Below are 24,387 nucleotides of genomic sequence, written 5' to 3'. Positions count from 1 at the left end.
AATGTTACTGCATTATAAACGCCACTACTTTATTTAGGACAGACTATTCTATTAACATTGTCGAATACTTATAAAGTATATTTAATGGACCAGAGTGAAAGTACACTGGGTAGAATGTGCAAGCGTGGAAACAAAAATTTATGGGGAATTGCGTCTGTTATTATTTGCAATGCATGCTCAATGTTCCACATTACATGAACAATCTGTGTGTTTAATAATACAAAATCTGTTGTTGGTAAGTCCATCAGGTACCCACCTACCTGCTTTTTGTTTTCCCCAGAATGACGTGGGAGGACAGAGAATGCTGGTGAATAAGTGGAGCACTTTCCTGAAAGCCAGACTGGTTTGCTCAGTGCCAGGGCTGAATGGAATTGATACATATTTTGATGAATTAGGTAAACATGAAAGAATTAAATTTTACTCTTTCATATACATGCCTCTCTATAGCCCTCTATATATGACTGTCACTAGCACAGATGGAAAACTTGCTTTTTGCAGTGTTTAACTTCTATCTAAATTAGAGCAGGTTTCTGTTCTGTTCATTTTGACCAAGTCCACATGGTGGGCAAAGGAGTTACAGGACCCAAAGGAGACCCTCTCATTAGCTTAGAGTCAGCACCTCTTGGTCCTTCCTTGAGGCTCAGCTCAAAGCCATGCCGAACAGCCGAGGATTTCACTCTGTTGTGATTTGGTCATGGTTGTATGGCTGTATATAAAAACTTACATTTTACAATTTATAATAAATTTCTGTACATTCAAAGAAGACTAAAAATACTAAGTAATGTAATGGTCTTTAATTTTTCAGAGGATGTTTTTTTGCTGCATACCAGAGATCATAAGAACCCAGTGATATTTGGACTCTTTAACACTACCAGGTAAGAAATCTATATGGTCAATAATATGTTATGAAACAAAATATGACTTCCCATCACTGTGTATCTCACTTGGGCATACTATAGACCTGTTGTCTTTCTCATTTTTTCTTTGTTATTCTGTGTTTACAATTGTTCTTTCATTTTTAAAGCCATGATCTGAATCTAGATCCTTACTTATTTTTGTTTGAAGTATCCTATCATCCTCCTATGCACAGTTTCCTAATATCTCCCTCTCTGATCCACAGCAGAATTTTTTTCTTGTATAGTTTAGAAACTATTAGTACCATACTAGAGAGTCTAGGATAATTTTTTATTGCAGTATCATTGGTTAATAACATTAGGTAATTTTCAGGTATTGAATTGAATTAGAATTCAATATCTGTATACATTATAGTGTGCTCATCACCAAAAATATGTTCCATCCATCACCACACATTTGAGCCTCTTTGCCCTGTTTGCCCCGCCCCTTCCCCTCTGGTAACCACCAATCTGTTGTCTGTGTTTATGAGTTTGTTTTCATTGGGTTTGTTCATTTGTTTCTTTTTGTTTCATATTCCACATGAATGACATCATACGAGTTTTGTCTGTTTCTGTCTGACTTTGTGAATTTGAGTCCAAGGGCAAGGAAACAAATACAATGATTCTTTTAATTATCATATACAATTTTCCAAGTCAGCCTTTCAAAGCTCTCTATCAGCTGTTACCCTCTCAGCTTTGGAAGTCTGTCCTCTAAGGTCTCCAGTGCTTTATTGACAGAACCCCAGTGTCTCCTTTATTCATTCCCATCGCTAGGACTTTATTTATCCACTTCTCTTGCTTCAAAGAGCTTTCTCTTTCAAGACTATTCGCATCCATTCTTCAACACTTGTCTATTTTCACCTTCTAGAAATAGTCCTTGGTCTTTAGTCACCGAACACCTTATTCACCCTTTACTCTGGTTGTTCTACTTCCACGTAGATTCACAGAGAATACATGTTTGACCTTTGCCTTCCATGTTTTAAATTTAAATAAGCTGCTCATGTTTAGGGCTTATAATGTATTTTTTTTTTTTTTTATTTTTATATTTTGTATGCTTTGATGCGTGCTGGGGAAATGAATCAAATAGTTGTTCATGCATGTTGGTACATGCATGAAAAATATTATTAGAATCAGTTTGATTGAAAGTGTATATATATATGTGTGTGTGCATGTGTGCGAGCACGTGCACACGCACTTGTATGTGTGTGTGTGTGTATATATTATATCTTGAGTGTTTTTCTAAATAAGGCAGTAGAGGTGAGATGACTGGAATGAGAAATAAAGATTATTCCCCAATTCTCTAGAAAGGGATTGGATGATATAACATACTTTCTCTTTTGCATTGCACTGGTCTTAAACTGTGATATAATCATGTTTAACTTATTTGCTTAGTGTCTTTCCAGAAAGCTTTCATTCAGTTTCTTAGCAGGTGATTTCATATGCTCACTTTGAAAAAAAAAAAAAAAATGAAGCTCTGTGGATAAGTTTCCTGCTATTGTAAGGAGACCTTTTCTTCAACAGAGAAACATGAAAACAATTTTGCCATCAATTGTTCCTTGATGCAAAGAAAGTGGTTAATATGGATTGGTAGTTATCACAGTCTATAGAAAATCCCTAACTTTTTCTGAACGTCATCTTCTCCCTTATGCCAGTGCAGAATTTATGCACTGCATGATAATTCCATGGCTTTACGTGATTAATACAAGCTATGAGATAATCCGTTTTCTATGGGTTTTAATGTTCAGTTTGTAAGCTACTTTCCTAAGTGATAGCATAATGGGTCTGTCTAGATTTCAAAGACTAGACATTATTTTCTTCCATAATTTTAATGTTGACTGTTCAATGTATACATAAATCACAGAAAATGGTTTTCCAGCTGTTACCTGACGTAAGGGTTGATACTCGTAGCATGGTGATCAAAGGTTTATTGCCACTCCAGTTGAGAGACTATCTCTGGTTTTCTCACTATCGTAGGCATTTCCAATTGCTTCAATGTGTGTTATGAATGTGTGAATTGATGTCCTAAGACAGTAACATAACTGCTGTTCTACAGGTGTCTCCGAGTGCAGGAACTTTCCCATTTATAAGGAATTTTGCATCTTGCAAAGCACTCTCACAAACATTAATTATTTTGATTTTCAGAAGGAGGGGGCTGGGGAAATGTGAGAGTTCATTCAGATCACACAAAACTAAGAAAAAGGCCACATTTTTAAAACATATCATTTAAAAACGTCCTTTTGCAGGATTTCAGTACATATGCCCCCAATAAAACTTGTCATAATCAACTACTGTCTTTACTCTTTGCACGTAGAAATTTTTATCTAGCAAATAATTTCAATTGCTGCTACCTATGGAGATAAATAATCTGGGTTCTATATAATTTAAATAATTTCCCACAAATTAATCTAGTTCTGACTGGTCATCGTTTCATTCTAACACTGGTTTTAGTGACCTGGAGGAAGGAATATACAGCAAGCTTCTAAATGTCTATATAGTCAAGGTAAAGAATGGGACAAAGCCCGAAAGTTTCATAAGACTTTAGCTTATTATTCAGAAAATATACACTTCTGAGAAAGCTAAGAAAATATGAGTAGAATTTGTAGCAATATTAACAACATGGTGATTAGGAGATCACTGTCTATTCTGAATATGGAATAACATACAAGGAAATCAAACCTTAAAATGAGTAATTTAACTTGGAGAATGAATCTTTTAAAATAGTAAACCTATCGTCCAGCTGGTGTGGCTCAGTGGTTGCGCATCGACCCATGCATCATGAGGTCACCAGTTCGATTACCAGTCAGGACACATGCCCAGGTTGTGGGCCCAATCTCCAGATAGGGGACATGCAGGAGGCGGCCAGTTGATGTTCTCGCTCATCGATGTTTCTGTCTCTCTCTCCCTCTCCTTTCCTCTCTCTCTGAAATCAATAAAAAAAAAAATTTAAATATTAAACCTATATCTTTCTTAATTAAAACTTTAAAACCACAATATAAGATTTAGCGATAATAAAGTGAAGTGACACAACTACGTACTTTTATGATTCTAGCAATGTAATTTTTAATTTATTATAAAATAGGCAAAGAAATATTAAGTTTTGGAGTTTTAATACTTGAAATATTGCAATAGTTAATATTTCTAGAATATTCTATGCTCAAGAGGTTGTAACTTTTTTACCCAGAAACTTTCTTATGTATGTAGTCCGGATGTTTGACTAGGTGATCTCCTAGTTGGTTCCATAATAGTAATTATCTTTTTTTTTTATTTCAGCAATATATTTAGAGGACATGCTATATGTGTCTATCACATGTCGAGTATCCGGGCAGCTTTTAATGGACCATATGCACATAAGGAAGGACCTGAATACCACTGGTCACTCTATGAAGGAAAAGTCCCTTATCCAAGGCCTGGCTCTGTAAGTTTAGGCATTTAGCAAAATATTCTTATTTGTTAAAGGCTTTTAGTAATATTTTGTTCACTGTTTCAGATATTTTATAAAACTGTGCATTAAACAGTTAAGTCCTATACCTAAAAATACACTTGACCACTTGCATGGCAAAGAAAAATCACTTACTATATCTAGTTGTGTGCTTGTTACTTAAAGAAAAGAACCTACAGGCCCTGGCCGGTTTGGCTCAGCAGTTAGAGCATCGACCTGCGGTCCAGAGAGACCCGGCTTTGGTTCCTGCTAAGGGCACCTACCTTGGTTGCAGTTTGTCCCCCGCCCTGGTTGGGTCATGCGGGTGACAGCCACTCGCTGTGTCCCTTTCACGTCGATGTTTCTCTCTCTCTTTCTTCTTCCCACTCTATCTGAACAAAATATGAGAAAATATCCTCAGGTGAGGATAAAAAAAAAAAGAAAGAAAGAAAGAAAGAAAGAAAGAAAGAAAGAAAAGAACCTCTGGTGCATACATTTTAGCAGAATTATGAAATATGTATTATCATTGACATTTTGGCTAAGTAACCCCAACTAAACTTTTATTTTTAAGGGTACTGGTGAATACAGAAACATCTAATCAAAGGAGCAGCGTATCCCTCCCAGCCTCTTCAGAAGAATTAGTGCCACGTGTAATTTTCAAGCAGGAGACTTTTTTTTTTTTTTGTATTCTAATATTTGGGTTCGAAGTTCCCCAGGCCAAACTTTCTCCTAGATTCTCACTTTAGCATATCTAAAAGTAGCCTTTTCTCTGCCTCTTCAGAACACTGAGCATTTCATCTACCGTTCTTGCTGAGCCCCTAGAACAAAGGTGCCACCGCCAAGTACTGGGGACACAGCAGATGCCACCACCTGCCTCTCAGCTGGTGCTACCAAGACTCTCCCTCGCCAGCCATTTGAACCTTTGTGCATTTAATTGTACACATATCTGAAAAAATAATGATGACGATGGTGATGGTGATGATGATGACAGTGATGATTTTGTATCATGTATCCTGTGCGCAACTAGATTGGGCACATGTATGATCATTTTGTGGGTTACGTGAGCCATGGAGAACACTTAACTTGTCATGAAGTCAAAGTCTACTCTTTTATGAGCAGCTGGTGAAAACCCATCACTATGCTGATTCCACAAGTTCTTGCAAGTCTAGTAGAAACCTTTTTGCAGAGCCAGAATCCAAAGTGGAAACAAACCTTACCTCCATTAACAAGTGTAAGGCTTTGCCATTTCAATCACTCTCTCTGCCTAGCTTAAAATTATGACTTCCAGTAAGACATAAAGTATATTTTATTTCACTCTATTGATTGAAATTACAATTTAAATGGAGAAAACCCACTCCTGTGGCTTTGCTGGAAAAGCTTCTTGAAACCACATGGTATTAAAGGAGATTTGGAGGAAGTGACTGGTTACTGAACTGTTTCCAGGCTGGTCCAAAATGTTTCCAATTATGTATCGTGAAAGTACACTTAAGTGAAAAATTCAGGCCAAATTAAGAAATATGGCCTCAATTTTTAAAACAAACCGTTAAAAATGCCTTCTTTGCAGAGTCTGATTACTAAACTACTGTATTTATACTCTAAAGTGGAAAATTTTTATCAAGATGATCATAGCAGTTGCTGCTGATTCTGGAGGAAAATATGTAAAATGAGGGAGCGCTTAATAACATGCATGATTCAACAGTTCAAGGTATTCCAAGAACTAATTTAAGGTGCTGTTGGACATTTATTTTTAGAGGCAGTGATTTAAGAACTGAGACATTGTTTAGCAAATATTTCTGGTTTCCTCAATTTATTCTGTCTAATTCATACAAAAATAATACAAATTCATCCAGATTACCATAGAATAGAGAGGGTTTTTTTCTTAACCAATAATGATGGAATTTGAATAGGTTTCTAAGTTACAGCACTGAATTCTATAGTCACTGAGCCCACTAAAACCATCACCAGTCATATATATCATCATCCTCTCCACAATGGGAAAGCTCTTTTATGCTGTTGTGGTCCTTAATTTGGGGAGAGGAAGATTTAGCACAACAAAGAGGTTTGTCTTTTGCTCTGAACAATATATTGTTTACCTTCAGAATTTGATTCACAATGTGAAAAATTGGGTTTCAGAAACCAGGGAATATAATTACAATATTTATGATGTTGTACATTTTTGCCACCTTCAAACTATACCAATATTAAATATACTTTCCTTTTCCAGGATTTCACTGCTCTCTGTGTATTTCTAGTCTTGTATGTTTAAACTAATTCAGAATTAACTAATTCTGAATTAGTTTAATTCAGAATCTCTTTGCAATTTTTAATGTAGATTTCATTTCTGTAATGAAAATAGATGCTTACCAAATGTTTCTAAATGCACGGTTAATCAAGCATAAACAGTTTATCTGGTTCTTTTCATAATTAATTTTAAATTTGCTCTTTAGGTTTAAGGCAAAAAAAATGACCTCATCCACTTGTATTTTAGTGTGCCAGCAAAGTGAATGGAGGGAGATACGGAACCACAAAAGACTATCCTGATGACGCTATCCGATTTGCAAGAAGCCATCCACTTATGTACCAGCCCATAAAACCTGCCCATAAAAAACCAATTCTGGTGAAAACAGATGGAAAATATAACCTGAAACAAATAGCAGTGGATCAAGTAGAAGCAGAGGATGGCCAATATGATGTCTTGTTCATTGGGACAGGTAAAAGGATTAGAAAGACTCAGACATTTTAGTTGAACTATATAATCAATAACATTATTAATATTAAAAGAAACTACTTATCAACAAATCTTTTGATCCATTAGCATACTGCACACTGCATATCTGCGGCAGTGGAAGAGTGGATTGGGGGCAGTTATGGCACCTAATTTGTGATACATGGTCAGTACTGAACACATTTGAACAAATGAATAAGTGAAGGAACAAACAACTGGTGTTAGTGAACAATGCTGGCTCCAAGCAGAGTTTATCATAGAGGAAGTTAGGGCTGCATGTAGATAGTTGTCTTGTCATTCCCCAGGTCTGTTGCCAACTTCAGCTGCTCAGTAAGGTCTCAAGATTTTTTTGAAACATTTGGGACAATAACTTTAGCTAAATATATAATCACAGCAATGTTTATCAGGGCTCATCAGAACCAACCATTTGTACCAAACAGGTCAAGTATTACTCATAATAAAGGTAAACTTTTAGACCAAAGCTATAATATCCTGCATTAATAAAATAAATTGTAATAAATATGCTAGAAGTAAACTTTCCAAATAAATCTATAATTTTAATTAATGCCATACATTAGATCTAGCTTGTTGAAGAGACCCTGGAATCTTTCAACAACCAGAGTAGTATGTAGCAAATTCTGTCAAGTACTTTAATATTCTGTAGTCATTTAAAAAAAAAAATTATAACAAAATAAAATAAATTTCTGAAAAAATAAAATTAAATAAAAATAATTTAAATGATCATTTTTTTCATATGCATCATAATAATTGCTAAAGCAGTTGGCATTTAAAAGAGTAAGCATTCTACATACATGACTTTAATCATAGACATATAATTCTAAAGATATATTGTATATGCCCAGATCAGGAATCCGGATATAATATTAATACTGGTAGCTCGGCTTTTTCAGTCACTGAAAAAGCAAACATTTAGGTAAGAAAACATTCATTTGATTTCCAGAAATTGATCTCTGGTGCTGGCTACAGTTTACCCATTTATTTTAGGAGATTAATGTTAATAATATGCTCTACACTGTGGGATCAAGATTAACAAAGCATCAGATTTCTTTAACAAACTTAAAATTACCTGGCCATGAATTCAGTCATAGTGACATCCAACAGAGTTTTTAAAAAATAATAAAATAAAGAGTTCTATAAGCAAGATCATATTTGATAAAATCAATCATAGAAAAAAGTATGTTATTTTTAAATGTCCAGGAATTAGTCCAAGAATGTTTCTAGAAATACTTTCTTGTTAGATTAACCAAAGCTATTTGGGAGAATTTCAAAAATATCAGGCATATACTTATGCTATCATGTAAACCACGTTTAACTCAAAGATATCATCATATTGTACCACAGCTTTTCAACACAAAAGAACATATTTAATGAGTGAGGAGTACGACATTGAAAAATCCCACAAATGATAGTTATTTTCCCCAAAATTTACCAGATATACACTTTAATATTATCTATTTATTTATCTATCTGTCTATAGAGAGAATTCTTATGTAAAATCACTAGTGGCAAATAAATAGTCATTTTTGCTTTTTGCTTGATGTAATAATTGTGGGTTATTTATTGAGTGTGCTTGGTTTTAAAAAGTATGATAATTTTATTCCTTTTAGTGTACAGTACAAGTAGTTGTTATTATTTTTAAATTACTCAACTTTTATTAACCTAAATACAAGATTTGATAAGTTTTAAACAAATTGTTAAATACCATAGAAATTCATGGATCAGAACCTCCAAAGTAATTTTTTTTCTGAGACATTTCTAGTACTATACCAAATAATTTTGCAGGACAACTAGTGTCTTATTAAATGTTTCATTGTAAATAATAAGTGCAGACTATCAGGAATAATAAAAATAAAGTATAATCTAAAAATGTGAATATAAATTTATAAAAGTATTGTTAATTATGGAAGTTAAATGATTAGAACAAGAGGGGCTCACTTAATTATTCTCTCAATAAGGTGCATGTAATACTTTTCTAATTAAAAGTGTGTATGTGTGTGTGTGTGTGTGCGTGTGTGTGTGTATCTCCAAAGCGTGTTGTTCCCTAAGATTAAAAGTATAGTTTCTTACCAGAAAAGTAACTCTAGGCAAAAAAATTTCTTTCATCAGACATCACAGAAGAAGACTAGACATCTGCCTTATATCTTTTTCCAAAGATATTTTTATTTCTGAATCTTTAACTGGACTTTTGAAGCAAATTATTTGGAAAATAATTATATATAATGTGGTTCATTTTTAAACCAAGCATATAAAATGATTATTATTTTTTGCTAGTTAAAAATATGAATAAATATCTAGTATAAGACATAAATAGATAATCTTAGCTAGTGATGAGTAAATGTTTTTTGCTTTTAAATATCAAACCTTATTTGAGTCCATGGTCCTTTCATGGTTTTGAATTGTCTGAAGACCGGGCTATGACAGAACTTCTAGTGTATCTTTCTTTCTCTCTTATTTTTCTTACAGATAATGGAATTGTGCTGAAAGTAATAACAATTTACAACCAAGAAACAGAATCAATGGAAGAAGTAATTCTAGAAGAACTTCAGATATTCAAGGTATTTTTAGTAAAAAAAAATTCAGCCAACATTTATGTATTACAGACAATTCCAAGTAAGTTGTAAATAGAAAAGACATTATGTCAATTATTTTTTTCTAACAAGGATGTTATGAATTCAGAGTAATTTGAAGAGAGGAATGATTTAAGATCCTGGTGTATCTATTTTATAGTCATAGACTATTCATATGAAGAAGAAGTAATTACCTAACATGAGAAGAATTTTAATATATGAACTGTGACTTAAAGAAATAACACCCACACCACATATAAATACCAGAATGATTATTGCAAAGTTTCATCTTGTACAAAACTACAATAAAAACAATTAAAAATAACAGTAGGTTTTATACTGGGATCACTGTGGTGTGATAATTACATTATGTCATTTTAATTACGCAAAGAATTTACTAAAAAAGAAAAGATGTAAAACGGTAATGAAAAAATGACAAAAACAATTGTATTTATGCATACACACGTGCATGCACACACACGTCTCAATATTTGTGGCAGTTATATCCTTTACAGAGACTTGAACACTGAATTAGTAAATACTGATCATCGCTACTGGGGGAAATATAGGTTAGGTTCCTGTGAGTCTCCAGTCATAATTTTGTCAGCTGATCAATATATAAATTTGTTTAATGTGTTTTTCTGCTTAAAGGCACCTCATCTAGTATATATTGTGGATTAATTAACATTGAACTTGGGGCCAGTGGCACTATAACTTACACCTGAACAAAGTTAATTTAACGCACGTATTTTCTTCATAAGGCACAGCACAGCCCTTTGGAGCTAAGGAACACTAGACAGCACTCAACATTATGTTGAAGGGCCATTTGAAACATCAAAATCACTAACAAAAAGCATAAAAATGTAAAAATCGTGGCACCAAATAGACCATGAAGAGGATGCTTGTTTACAATGTGAGAGCTGAAGCAAGAGGCAGCTTGGGTCCCCCTCAGCTGGGACCGCACACTGGGCAGCTCGAACTGTCTGCCTCTCTGCGGGCACACGTCCCTGGATGACTGCAACACACTGCAAACATTGATATTGAGGTTACAAGTACATTTTAGCAAGTAGGCCAATTTCCACACACACACAATCCATAAATAATGAAGATTGTATACGTATGTAATGAGTATATATGAAAATATTCTTATTGATGAAAAACAGTTCACTTCACCTTGGCGGTCTGGGAGATTAGATTCCCTATAACCAAACCCAAAGCTAAACACATTTCTTTTTTTAACCAGAACAGCTAAGCTTTTGCTTATTTTTTGTATTGGACCTCTGTGTAAGAATTCTTTTCACATTAGAGACCATAGTGCTCATATTAAAGTCCCCACAACAGTATCTTGTTCATATTAAACCTTAAGAAACATTGTTGCCTGAATGCATGCACACATAAAATGCATAAAACGTTCTATAGTTTAAACTATTTTTAAAAATTGACACAGATGATCAAATTTTCTCTGTTATAAAGTAATTCTTCTAAGAATAATCATCCACAGAGTGACTCCCACCTGCTCGTTGCTTTTCCACTTGCAGAGCTGATGAGTTTGTGGTGTTCCTGAGAGACACTCTAGTCTTAGTCACCAGCCCCAGAAGAACGCAGAGGCTCTTGAGCCTATGTTATAGATCGTATTTTCTCTGGTACAAATCTAAGACAATGAGGTTATTCATCTTGTTCATAATGATTAACCACAATAATTCCAACACAAAAGTGTTTTGTTTAGGCTTGGGTTAATACAACTAAAGATTTTTAAAGTTATTTTTAGAAATGTAGACATGACTAAATTTACATCTACAATTATATGACATTATTCCACAATTTTTTGCTAATGCTTTTGGTTTATTAGCAATAATACTTATTCAAAGATATAAAAACTGTTTTACTTGTAGTGGTTCAACTACTTAAAAAGAAAGAACTCTCTGACTTGATTATTTTAAGGTACTTGAATTTCCAAAGCATGAATAATATTCAAATGCAAATACAAACAGTACATTTCAGAACAAATGGTAAGCTGCTTAAATGATCCAATACTATTCTCAGCTACATATCTGTCCCACTCCTTTAGAAAAGATTTTAAATAGAAAGCTGTGTTTTAATTTGTAATTGCCTATCAATTTACTAAAATGAAAGCTTCAGGCTTCTTGGTATAGAACTACTCACATGTAATATAATTTTAGGTGATTTATAGCCAAATTATGTTCCTATATTTTCTTTCTTAAAAAGGAAACTTATTCTATTTTTTTTCAGGATCCTGTTCCTATTATTTCTATGGAAATTTCTTCAAAGAGAGTAAGTTGTGTGTGTGTGTGTTCTGTGTATGAGTTAAGGTCAAAGGGTAAAGAGCATAAGTACATGTGCTTATATCTGAACAAGTTACAGTTTTATTCTGACAAAAATATAGAGTGATTCACAAATAGATGTTTTGTTTTTTCAATTTTTTAGAAAGGTAGGCTTGAGTAGATTTACATCTACTATTAAATGGCATTATTCCATAACATTTTGCTAAGGTTTTGCAAAAATAATGGTAACACAAAAAGTTTGTGAAACACAAACCTCCCTTCCATTTTACTGACAACAGTTTCTGGTGTGAACTTCTCAGAAATAGTTGCCTATATTCCTCAAATTTATTAGTAAATAATCTTTTATGTTTAGAAAAATGGGACATGCAAAGTTATTAGTTCTGCTACTTGTCCTTTTTACTTAACATATCTTATAGTTTTTCCATGTCATTCTACATATATCTGCATCACTCTTCTAAATATTATACATCAATGTACATTCTCAGTGGGAATGTAAATTGGTGAAAAAAATGTATGAAGGATCTTCAAGAACTTAAAAGTAGAGCTACCATCTGTTTCAGTGATTTCACTTCTGGGTTTTATCTGAAGAAAATGAAAACACTAATTCAAAAAGATATCTGCATTCCCCTGTTCACTGCAGCATTATTTTCAACAGCCAAGACATGGACCCAGCCTAAGTGTCCATCGAGGGATGACACTGTAAAGAAAATGTGGTGCACACTATCTACCATGAAATATTAATCAGCCATAAAAAGAGTGAAATCTTGCCATTTGTGATAGCATGGATGGTCCTTGAGGGTGTTATGCTAAGTGAAGTAAGTCAGAGAAGGTCATGGACACCATATGAACTCACTTAGATGTGAAATTAAAAAAAAGAGCTTGTAGGTACAGAGAACAGATTGGTGGTTGCCAGAGGCATGGGATGGAGGTGAGTAAAATGGGTGAAGGTGATCAAAAGGTACAAATTTCCAGTTATAAAATACCTAAGTCTTTCCCTGGCCGGTTTGGCTCAGCGGTTAGAGCGTCGGCCTGCGGTCCTGAGAGACCCGGGTTCGGTTCCCGCTAAGGGCGCGTACCTCGGTTGCAGTTTGTCCCCGGCCCTGGTCGGTCGTGCGGGTGGCAGCCACTCGATGTGTCCCTTCACATCGATGTTTCTCTCTCTCTCTCTGTTCGTTTCTCTCCCTCCCGCTCTACCTGAACAAAAAAACCAAAAAAAGTCCTCGGGTGAGGATTAAAAAAAAAAAAAAAAAAAACCTAAGTCTTGGAAATATAATATACAGCATGGTAATTATAGTTAATACGGTATTGAATATTTGAAAGTTGCTAAGAGAGTAGATCTTAAATGTTTTCATCACAAGAATAAAAATTTGTACCTGTGTGTGGTGAGGGATTTTAACTAGACGTGTTGTGGTGATCACTTTGATTATATATATATATATATATATATATATAAATATATAATCTCCAATTATTACACTGTACACTGGAAACTAATGTAATGTTACAAGTCAATTATATCACAATTTTTAAAATGCAAAAATAGACTATTTTTGCCCAGCCAGAGTGGCTCAGTTGGTTGAGCATCATCATGTGCACAGAAAGGTTGCCGGTTCGATTCCCAGTCAGGGCACATGGTTGCAGGTTTGATCCCTGGTTGGGGCTTGGACGGAAGGCAGCTGATCTCTCTCAGTCTCTCCCCCTTTCACCCTCTCACCCCTCCTCCCTTTAAGCTTGTCTTCAGGTGAGAATTTTTTAAAAGTAGACAATTTTCTTATTAAGCTCTTACAACACATTCCTATAGATCACTTAAAAAGACCTACAATGTTAGATGATGAATTTTTCTACTTAGACAATGAATAAAATAATAGTCAACTTCTTGAGAAATGTCAAGTTCCTCTAGCAATGTTGTTATTCATACATCCACGTCTGTAAAAGTATTTCATATCTTGGAGAAATTAAAATACCAATATTCCATTATCTATCCTGAGTAACTGCAATCATTTAAGTGAATATTCAAGGAGGTAATTGTGCATAAATATGAAAATCTACGTGTAGGAGCACAGCAAGAGACCTGTTCTTTGCTAATGGCCTCTCTCTCCCTTGACATCTATAGCAACAACTGTATGTTGGCTCTGCTTCTGCTGTGGCCCAAGTCAGATTCCACCAGTGTGACATGTATGGAAGTGCTTGTGCTGACTGCTGCCTGGCCCGAGACCCTTACTGTGCCTGGGACGGCATATCCTGCTCCCGCTATTACCCAACCGGCACTCATGCAAAAAGGTGAGACAGCGCCCTCGATGGAATGTTTCCCTGGTTTCAGAAAATGCTAACATTTTTTTTTTCTTCTGCACTCATTCCATGAAAATAATCATGTTATTTTTGTTTAAATTAATCATCGTAGTCATATTTTAGTCATAATAAAAGCTTTGAAAACTTAAGTTTTCCCCCAAAATAATTCCCATCAATTATTGTGCCGACACTGGAGCTGAGCATGCTAGTGGACTTTTATTTTTCCACCAAGGTTTGAATCAACTTGTCCCCCTTCTGAAACTTTTGCTGCAAGACCTGAAACCAGTTTAGATAAACTTCAAATGTGGAAATGGCAAGCCACCACACATGAAGGACTCAAAGACTTAAAAGGAAAATAAATAAATAAATTCTAAAATACATCCTGTATTTGCCCCGTGTCCTCTCAACCAGCTGGTCCTCATTTATTTCATTTTGAAAGTGAATATTTTAACTCCTAGGCAAATGCATGACCTGTATAATTAATGAAACATGTGATTTAATTCAACACAAATGAAAGGTACTTAAAAACTTCCAAACTCCAATGTCTACAGTTCAGCAAGGTCATTGCCACTTGTTAGAGAAGGTAAATCTCAGGGTTCTTTGAACAGGAGATCTTGAGGCATAGCAAGTATTTTGAAGAATAAGAATTTTTCTTCACTCAAGACATATGAAATTCTTTGGGGGAAATATTTTTATTTAATTTAAAACAAACCATTTTTTTTTCTCTTAATAAATTGACCAAAGATAATAAAAAACAAAAGCATAGAACTTTATACAATTTTCTTTCTTAAAGCAATTTTTACTAACTTCAAATTTTTTACTTTTTCACTTTGGGGTTCTTTTCTTCAAACCTTTTTCAAAATTTAGTTTAACTCAATTTAATATAGGTGTTATTTTTATAGGTTCACGTATATGGTAAAATCTTATTTAAAAAAAATGTAGTCACTAATTCAAAACTTTTTAAAATTTGACCTTAGCTAAATTAACATTTCAAAGAATAAAGAAAGAATGTAATAAGCAGAGAGTGAAAAGATGCTTTCAGAGGACATTTATGAACTAAATAATTTACCAATTGCATTAAAGAATTGAGCAAATTAACTGATTTGTACAAATACTTATTGATGTTTGAAAATAATTCTTGTAACCATGTTATTATTTGAATATAATATTTAATAGCTTGTTCACCCATTAAGCCAATTACTGTACTATATGCAAGGGATGTAGAGAAATAATCACAGCCCCTCGTATGTGGGAAGTAAGAATGTAAAGTGGAGAGGGAATTGTAAATAAGTAGCATATGACGAGATATAACGTACTCAGGACTAAGTGCAACACATATAATACATTACTTAATTGTCAAAATAACCCAACCTTTCTACTCAATCTTAAAGATAGAGACATAAAGCAATTCCAGCTAAAGGGAACTAATTGTTTGTACAAAGGCATAGAATGTTCAGGGAAAATCTTGTAGTTCCACAGGTTAGGACTGAAGGAGAGGGATCTGAGGGTAGAGAGGTAATTTTACCAGAAATACTAAAGCTCACAATTGTATTGTTATTAGCAACAATAAAAATGTTTACAAGCCTTGCATCAAATACTTTTTATTAGGGATTTAGTAGTGATGATGAATTTAACTGAGCAGTTTCCATTGATAAATATTTCTTGGTATATGCTACATCTTGTAAGGGTGTGAAACCAAAAGCTTGGTAGTATATTTTTAAAGGGGTGGACAAAAAGAGTTATTTAGAAAAAGCTAAATGAATGGGCAAAAATGTAGACAGGAAGGAGTGAAATGCAGGACTCAGGAGTCGTGCTCATGAATAAATTAGTTCAGTTCAGTGACATGTAATGGAGATCTTTCAAAGGTGTCAGATTCTTTTGAACCATCACTCACCCTTGGAGGAGAACTTTTTGGATAAGTTCCAGCACATGAAGGGAAAATAGTTTGCTTTTATAGCAGATCATTTTGCTTCAGAACTGACTAGCAGCAGAAATTAAAAACTGGTTATTAAAGTAAATACTTTTCTGTTCATAGAGTGAAAATGAGTCAACAGAGGAAAAAAACATTAGTAAACAATCAAAACCACTTGTTTAAAATTGTCTTCCAAAATACACTAAAGTTTATAGACCTAGGTCTTTTTCTTCTCCTTGCTCTTGTAATTTGTCTATTTCCAGTGTTCTCTTAAAAAGTTTCTAAGAGGCAAGAGATATAAGAAAAATATGCAACCATGAGAATAACAGGAAACTTTGGATAACCTTTCTAAAACTCCCAAGCATTTACATTCCTTTTTAAATGCTGAAATAAAGGACAGCTATATTAGGAGAGTATGGAATAAACGAAAGCCTTGGAGGATGTGATATCTTGCTTTTTAAATGCATTTTTCCAGTGATTTTAAACACATTTTTGTATGGTTATTATTGCCTTTGCTTATCTAGAATTATTTGATTGTAGTTTCCTTTATTTTCACATCACTTGTATAATACACATGACACAACATCATTTCTGCAAAGTGGAAACCATTTCTCATGTCCATTATTCATCATTGCTCAAAACCCTTTGCATTCCCAATAAAAGCAGTTTAAATCTCATCCAGAGCAGCCCCAGTTGCATAATAGCTGTACATGTTAGTATAAATGAATATAGACACATAAAACTTTTTACGTTTGCTCTACGTTTTTGTCAAGTTCTATTTTCAATTTAGCCACAATAGAATGTTCCATGTGGCATCTTAACTTTGTAAAATCCCAGGTCTGTAGGTAAGGTTTTCTAATCAATATTTTTTATTAAAAAAGACAAACATACTTTTATACATAGGTCATTATCCTAAAAATTGATTGGAGGTGTTCATCTGCCCTAGCTTTCAATATAAGGGAGTACTTAAATGATTCTTGTGTATTGAGTTGTTAACTAAGATCTGAATTCATATGTGAGAATGCACTCCAGCTCTTGAAATAATGTTCCAGCCCTGGCCTGTTTGACTCAGCGGTTAGAGCCGCGGCCTGTGGTCCAGAGAGACCCAGGTTCGCTTCCTGCTAAGGGCATGTACCTGGGTTGCGGTTTGTCCCTGGCCCCGGTTGGGTTGTGCGGGTGGCAACCACTCGATGTGTCCCTTTCACATCGATGTTTCTCTCTCTCTATCTCTCTCTCCCTCCCACTCTATCTGCTATCTGAACAAAAAATGGAAAAATGTCCTTGGGTGAGGATAAAAAAAAAAAAAGAAAGAAAGAATGTTCCATTATTATTATGTACAGGCAGTGAAGGGAACTTCGAATGAAAAAAAAAATTGAAAATGGGAATAGATTTTAGGTGTCAGACCAATTTTATTTTACAGAGGAGGACACAAAGGAGCAGGAAATGGATGAGATAAGTATAAGATCATGTAGTATGTGAGTGGTGGCACTGGGATTTGAATCTGGTTCTCTTTTCCAAATTTTATCAGTGCATATGGTTACAGCTTCCCATCGTCACGTAATAAACTTCACCATCTCTCTCTAGGATAAAACTTCTGCTTTGCCTTCTGTTTTTTTCCCCACAGTCTTGAAGAAATGCCATGATTTAGAGAAGCAAGTGGTATTTTCTGCCTTTATATAATATTTCCACTTTTATCTCTAATCTGAATGAACCTGCTGAAGATCTTGATTTTAGAGTTCCAGTACTAATAATGATAATTTTCATTATTTAATTTCTCAGAAAGCTGCTTACTAATTTAAAACTATGTAAGTGTGTGTGTGTGTGTGTGTACATATATATATTCTGAAATTCTTTTTCTCTAATGTTATTTTTCAATTATATATATAAATAATCTGTAAAATATGAAAATATGCTAGAAGTGATCCTGATTCTCATACACAGCTTTGCAAGATACCCTGTTAAAAATGTATAACACACCACCACATTGAAGAGGCATATAATTTCTACATATGATGTCTGAATAAAAGAGTAAGTTAAATAGGTTATTAGCTATCATTTGATTAGCAATTGTGTTTGGACTAGTTAGCCATGATAGCTATAGAACAAAATATTTGGTTTCAAATACCTTTTTTACATGCACTTTATTATATAGAAGTTTTATGTATTTTTTGCTAAAATACTCTGCCTTAAATTCTGCTGTCTTTCTCTGTACACATACCTTACCATCCAAGACAGTCATTTCAAATCAGACTTCTTATTAAAATAAACTTTTAATGCAATTAAGTGAGAATTTTCGTAAATTATTATTTCAATATTCACAATTAAAATTTATGTAAACATTAAAGAATAGTTTTATAAGGATCTTATCCATCGAATAACATTCACTGGAAATCTTGAAAACTATGAAACTTGGATTTTATCCTTGTTTTGTATGACTGATCAGTTTTTTCAGTAGCAGAATATACTTGAATGTTTAATGCAGTTGGCTATATTTTAAAGTCTGGAAAATTTAAATCTGAACATCTTTTAAATGTGTTTACTTTCTTTTAGGCGGTTCCGCAGACAAGACGTTCGGCATGGAAATGCCGCTCAGCAGTGCTTTGGACAGCAGTTTGCCGGTAATCCATGGAAAATTGATTGCTATGGGTTACTTAAGGAGTACATTGAAGAGCAATTGCGAACTCCAAAAGAGGGATCTTTGTTTTCCTTATGATTGATATATACGAGTCCACTGTTACTAAAAGTATTCTTTCTTTCTCCCATGTAGTTAAAATGCTGTGGATTTGACGTATAATTTTTACTTACTTGGGAAATGAACTTTAATATACTACCACCAGCATTCACTGTTATACTTCAAAATAGGGTCATCCTAGAACAACAATGCTGCATGTTTGAAGTGGCTGATGCCACACTGATTAGTAAGACTTCTCTCTCCATCTCGCATGGCCTCGTTATATAACGTATGGAACTTTTGTCAAGAGTGATCTAATTTGTGTTAAATTACCTGTAAAGTCTTGGGATAGAATAAAGTGAAAAACTTTGACTCTTTCACTGGAGTGGAATAAGCTTAGAGCTGAGGTAGGTTGTACCCATGTGGGTTTCCGAGGAACGGGGGTAGCTAGAAACAGTGTTGTGGCTTTTCACGCGGTGATGATGGCTGGAGGACAGGCTGTGCTTAGTGTCACCGGTTTTGTCGAGAAGTCACAGAAGGAAAGGGCACCATGATTGGGAGACCCGTGATGTTTATACACAGTTCCAGGAACTGCGGTCCAGTAATAGTTTGCTAGACCCCAGGCTGACTCCAGATCTAGTGCAGGACGGAAGCCCCTGAGAATGTTGCTAGAGAAAGGCAGGGTCTTAATCCTAGGGAAGCTGAGGGGCCCGTTGTAAAGATGAGGACACAGGCATAGGGAAAAAGCCCTGGGATCTAGTTATTGAATTTGACCTTGGTTAAAACAACAAAAATGTAATACACTTGCTTTTATTCCCCACTGCAGTTAGGTATACTTGCCTGCATGACAATTCAGGTTCAAGCTCAGAGAGAGTTTTTCTGATCCAAGATACAGTTTATCATCAAGAAACTCAGGTTCACAAAATCCTTAGTTCAGTTTCATACTCCTTTCTTACCGCAGGAGCCCAATATCTGGATCAGTGCGATCCCTGGTCAAGATGGCACTCACACTTGTATTTCTGTGGTGCCCTATTTCCTGGATTCCTGCTTCCTGCTCCTTTGTAGCCATGGATCGAGTCCTATCCTTGCTTGAACATTTGGTGCTCACCTTCTCTTGCCTGCTTTGTGAAACGCTTGCCACTGATTTCCTATCACTTTAACACTGACTCATCCTTTTACTTTCTTGATTGTCTTATCCTTTGAGATTAAGCTCCCAGTAACTCCCTCTGTCCCACCCCAAAGCCTGCTATGCCTTTTTAATGTTTTAATGTTGAAATTTAGGTATGCCACTAACTCCAAAAAACTCCTTTGAATGACCTCATTGAGATTAGCAATAAGTAATGAAAGTTATTCAGTTTGATGCAGGGATCTGAATAAATAATTCTTTAGAAATATTAATTTGACCATAAAATCAAAGTCTCAATGCTGATATTAACATTCATATTGTAGGGGATGCGTTGGATAATACTGAAGAGCGACTGGCATATGGTATAGAGAACAACAGTACGTTGCTGGAATGCACTCCGCGATCTTTGCAAGCAAAAGTTATCTGGTTTGTACAGAAAGGACGTGACACAAGAAAAGAGGAGGTAATTCAAAGCTGTACATTCACACCGTGGTGTCTTTCATATAGTGGGCAATTAGTCAATAGATGATTGTTTATTTGAGTGCTTAAAAAGAAAGTCTTGCCCGGCTGGTGTGGCTCAGTGGTTGAGCGTCGACCCATACAGCAAGAGGTTGCTGGTTTGATTCCCAGTCAGGGCACGTGCCCAGGTTGTGGGCCCAACCCCCCCAGGTGGGAGCATGCAGGAGGCGGCCAGTCGATGTTCTCTCTCATCGATGTTTCTATCTCTCCCTCTCCCTAAAAAAAAAAATCAATAAAGAAAAATATTTTTTTAATAAAGAAGAAACAGTCTTGTGCTGTACATATCATTTAAAAAGTAGGTTTATTTATTGTGTGATTTATATATACATAAAGATTTTAAATACATATACACTGATTTTTATACACATCTCTCTATATATAATATAAATAAATGATATATACATATGTTTGTGTGTATATATATAGATAGATATAATTTAGATCCCGGAAAGTGGGTTTTTATTCAGAAAGAACTTACAACTTCATGATTGTAGTGTTATATTGCTAAAATGATACTATTAAATTGTACTTCCCAAGGCAATGTTCTAGAAAAATAGTAAACTTAAACACCATTAACACATATTTCTAGGACATGGATAATTGAATTAAAACAACAACAATAGCAGCAATTTTATTTTATTTTTATTTATTTATTTTTTTTCCCTCACCTGAGGATATTTTTCCATTTTTTGTACAGATAGAGTGGGAGGGAGAGAGAGGAAGGGAGAGAGAGAGAGAAACATCGACGTGAAGGGACACATCGAGTGGCTGCCACCAATAGCAGCAATTTTAAACAGGTGGTCCGATAAACTAATTACATCGTGTAGGAGATATTGACATGAACAACAAAAGAAAGGCATCAGCTCTATTGTGTGTTTTTCTAAATCAGGTTTAGTGGTGGAGATTATATTCCGATAATCATTTAAATAATGAGAGAAGAATAAGTTGGACAACTTTTATAGATAGAAGAATGGGCAGCATTTCAAACGTACATACAGAATAGTCTGGAGGCAGTTACTGATAAAAGAATGTGAGTCTAGGGAGTTGACTGCATATAACAAGAGATCAAGGGCATGAAGTAGTTAGGGAACGAAGTTAAAGGAAGTTTCATTGATGTCGATGTAGGCTTTGAGCTCGATTTTCACAAAAGTGGAATTATAAAAATAGAAAGTAGAAGGAAATTTGGTGAATTTAATAGGAGATAGATGTTGCTATCTATCTCCTGCTACTGGAGAAGTAGTCCTTGGTAAAGAGAAGGCTGCCAGTTGAATAAGGGAAAGAAATTCTGGGGACACTTTAAGACACAAGGGAGCACTAATAAGTGCATAACAGAGAGAGAGAGAGTGAATGAAATTCCCACCTTACTTTGGCACCGGAGACCAAACATTTGTCACTAGAAGCCAAAATGATTGATTCCAAAAATAGAGCACATTGACTTTTTATGCCTTTTTCCTTAGCCTATTGTGAACCTAAAAATTCAACATTATTTTGGTCCAAAATTATAAAGTCCATTCTGAAAGATGATAAATCTGTAAATTCCAGGTTCCTGGAATAGGTATTAGAAAGTAAGGCACCTCAGCTTAACAAAGGTCATTAGAATAATATAGAAAGGCAATCAGAAAAGGAGAATTGTCCTAAATTTTGTAATGCCTTAAGAATAAACATATGTCCCAAATGTTATAGCATATTTCACTAAAATAAATTGTTGATTTAGCATTAATGTATTTTCCATTCCACAAATCTGAGATGAAACTGGTTTTTAAATTTTATCATAATTCACTTGGCAAGAGAGGACCTGAGAATATTCTCCAGTTCCTCCAGTTGAACGGCTTCAGAAGACAGAGAAGTAATTCTTTCATCTATAGCTTTCTTCAGTCAGATTGTTCTGCTTCTAATTTGAAACTCACCATAAACTGTCTTACTTGGAAATCTTTACCAAATAGTTTTGACATGCTGCATCCAGCACAAGGTTCACTTGTAAGCTTACTTCTCACATTGTTGATATAATTGCTTCTCCTTTTCCCAAATTTTAGTCCCTATTATCAAGTACATTTAAATATTCCTGACTGATATGTTTACTGATATTTAAAGTTGTGAGTGTACTTTTTTCATTAAGTTTTGTCATGAGAAATTAAGATAATACTTCATTTATATATATATCAACCTAAAGTAAAACGAAACACAAAGTTGTTGGTTTCAGCAGAAATGAATGTATATGCTGTATATACAAACAGAATAACTTTGCATACGTGCCTTTTAAAGTTTTTAGAGTCTATTTAGAGTCTTTTTAAGAGTTTTTAGAGTTCTAAGTTTTGTGTAAAGACCATTTTTGCACTTATTACAGCTACTGTGAGGCAGCTAAGACAATCATTTTATTATCAAATTTTGACCATGGTAAAGGATGTTCAAGTTCACCTACTTCAATTCTTACCTCATATGGAAAACCTTTCTAGAGTACCCCTGACTGTGCCATCCAGGCCAATCATGGATACTGTAAGCCACAAGAAGTCACTTATTTGCAATCAGATCATAGCCCTTGTAAAAACTGATTGTCATGTGTGCATTTTCCTTTTGCTGAACTGAAATTTTTGAGTCTGGAGTATCTGCCTGCAGATCCAATTTCAGCCCTCTGACATTACACAGAAACTACATATTCAGGCAGATATTTTTGTTCAAATGAAACTTTAGAAATGCTATAGATATCATCTAGCCATGCAGTTACCTACTTTCTAAATTGGATTATTGCAGTTCTCTTGAATATGGACTTTATAGTCTCTTGCATATGTGAAACATAATCTATGCACTTTTTATTTATTTCATAAATGTTTATTGGAAGCCTACTTTATTAGTACTTCATAAAGGAGCATTTTCCTTTGGCTTGATGACCTGGTCAATTATGATGTGAGTCAGTTATGGTGATACCTTGAGGGAAAAGACTTGATAGATGGGGCTGTTTTTTAATGTGTATCTACTGCATACAGGATTCATGGTATGTGCCTTTGTGTATTATTTTAAATCTCACAACTGCACATTAGACATAATAATCCTCACCGTACAAATGCAGAAACTAAAAGAAGCATAGCTCATAAACAAAGTCAGCATATCTCGTAAACATAGCTCAAAACAAAGCATAACTCATAAACAAACCTAAAAGAACTATAGCTCATAAACAAAGACAGACCCAAGGTTTGGATCAGGTATTCCTGGCATTTTTAGACTGTACTATTTTATTCTAAAAATTTATTTATAGATGAGGTAACTGAGGCACAGACTTTCCTGATTACTCACAGCTGGTAAAGTAGATTCAAACACAAGTATTTATGTTCTTTCTACTAAACCACACAACCTTCTGAAATCAGAATTCTATATACAGTTTGGATGCTTTGGCACATGGGCCAAATGAAAAACTGTTCATGGCAAAAGTTCTGGAATTTGATTTCTGAAAAATGTTCCTGATATCAGCTTGGGACATATAGATGTGGATGTAGATGTAGGTATAGACATAGATATATTTTTCCCATCAGAATTTAGTGGGACATACTGCTGCAGCCTTGGTGCAAAGGTAATATCATCATGTTTAGATGTCTGAGAACCTGCCATTAACTGACACAGTTTCCATTCTAAGCATTGACACCAAGAGTCATTATTATATGATGTATACATCGATGTATTTCCAATCTCAGACTGTTTCTTCAGACTTCTACTTTATGCCTCTTGGTAGAAGAACAATTCTATGTCAAAGTAAGTATGCTCTATCATTTGAGTCTATGTAGAAATAAAACTCAGAGCACTCTTTTATTTTCTTGGGTTTATTTATTCATTTGCTTCATTAATTCATTTGAAACTTATTTCTTGAACATCAACCATAGAGCACCTACCACATATTCTGCTTTCATAGAACTTGTATTCTGGAGAACAGAGAAACATAGTGATGATGACAACA

At 34.6% G+C, this 24,387-nt stretch overlaps 1 protein-coding gene across 1 annotated transcript in view; it reads left to right on the top strand.

Annotated features, from left to right (window-relative positions):
- SEMA3E (semaphorin 3E) overlaps window positions 1-24,387 on the top strand; it is a 253,085-nt gene that overhangs the window by 208,895 nt on the left and 19,803 nt on the right. Inside the window, exons 8-16 of the mRNA XM_036246960.1 lie at window positions 281-395; window positions 806-875; window positions 4,164-4,308; window positions 6,800-7,022; window positions 9,521-9,612; window positions 11,875-11,916; window positions 14,041-14,207; window positions 18,679-18,746; window positions 20,249-20,388. Coding sequence (XP_036102853.1) covers window positions 281-395; window positions 806-875; window positions 4,164-4,308; window positions 6,800-7,022; window positions 9,521-9,612; window positions 11,875-11,916; window positions 14,041-14,207; window positions 18,679-18,746; window positions 20,249-20,388 — 1,062 coding nt within the window. The remainder of the gene's footprint in view (window positions 1-280; window positions 396-805; window positions 876-4,163; window positions 4,309-6,799; window positions 7,023-9,520; window positions 9,613-11,874; window positions 11,917-14,040; window positions 14,208-18,678; window positions 18,747-20,248; window positions 20,389-24,387) is intronic.

The sequence above is a fragment of the Molossus molossus genome, unplaced genomic scaffold, assembly GCF_014108415.1.
Source record: "Molossus molossus isolate mMolMol1 unplaced genomic scaffold, mMolMol1.p scaffold_m16_p_7, whole genome shotgun sequence".
NCBI classification, from domain to species: Eukaryota; Metazoa; Chordata; class Mammalia; order Chiroptera; family Molossidae; genus Molossus; species Molossus molossus.
The sequence above is the reverse complement of the archived record's forward strand: the minus strand, read 5'-3'. Positions and strand labels throughout refer to the sequence as shown.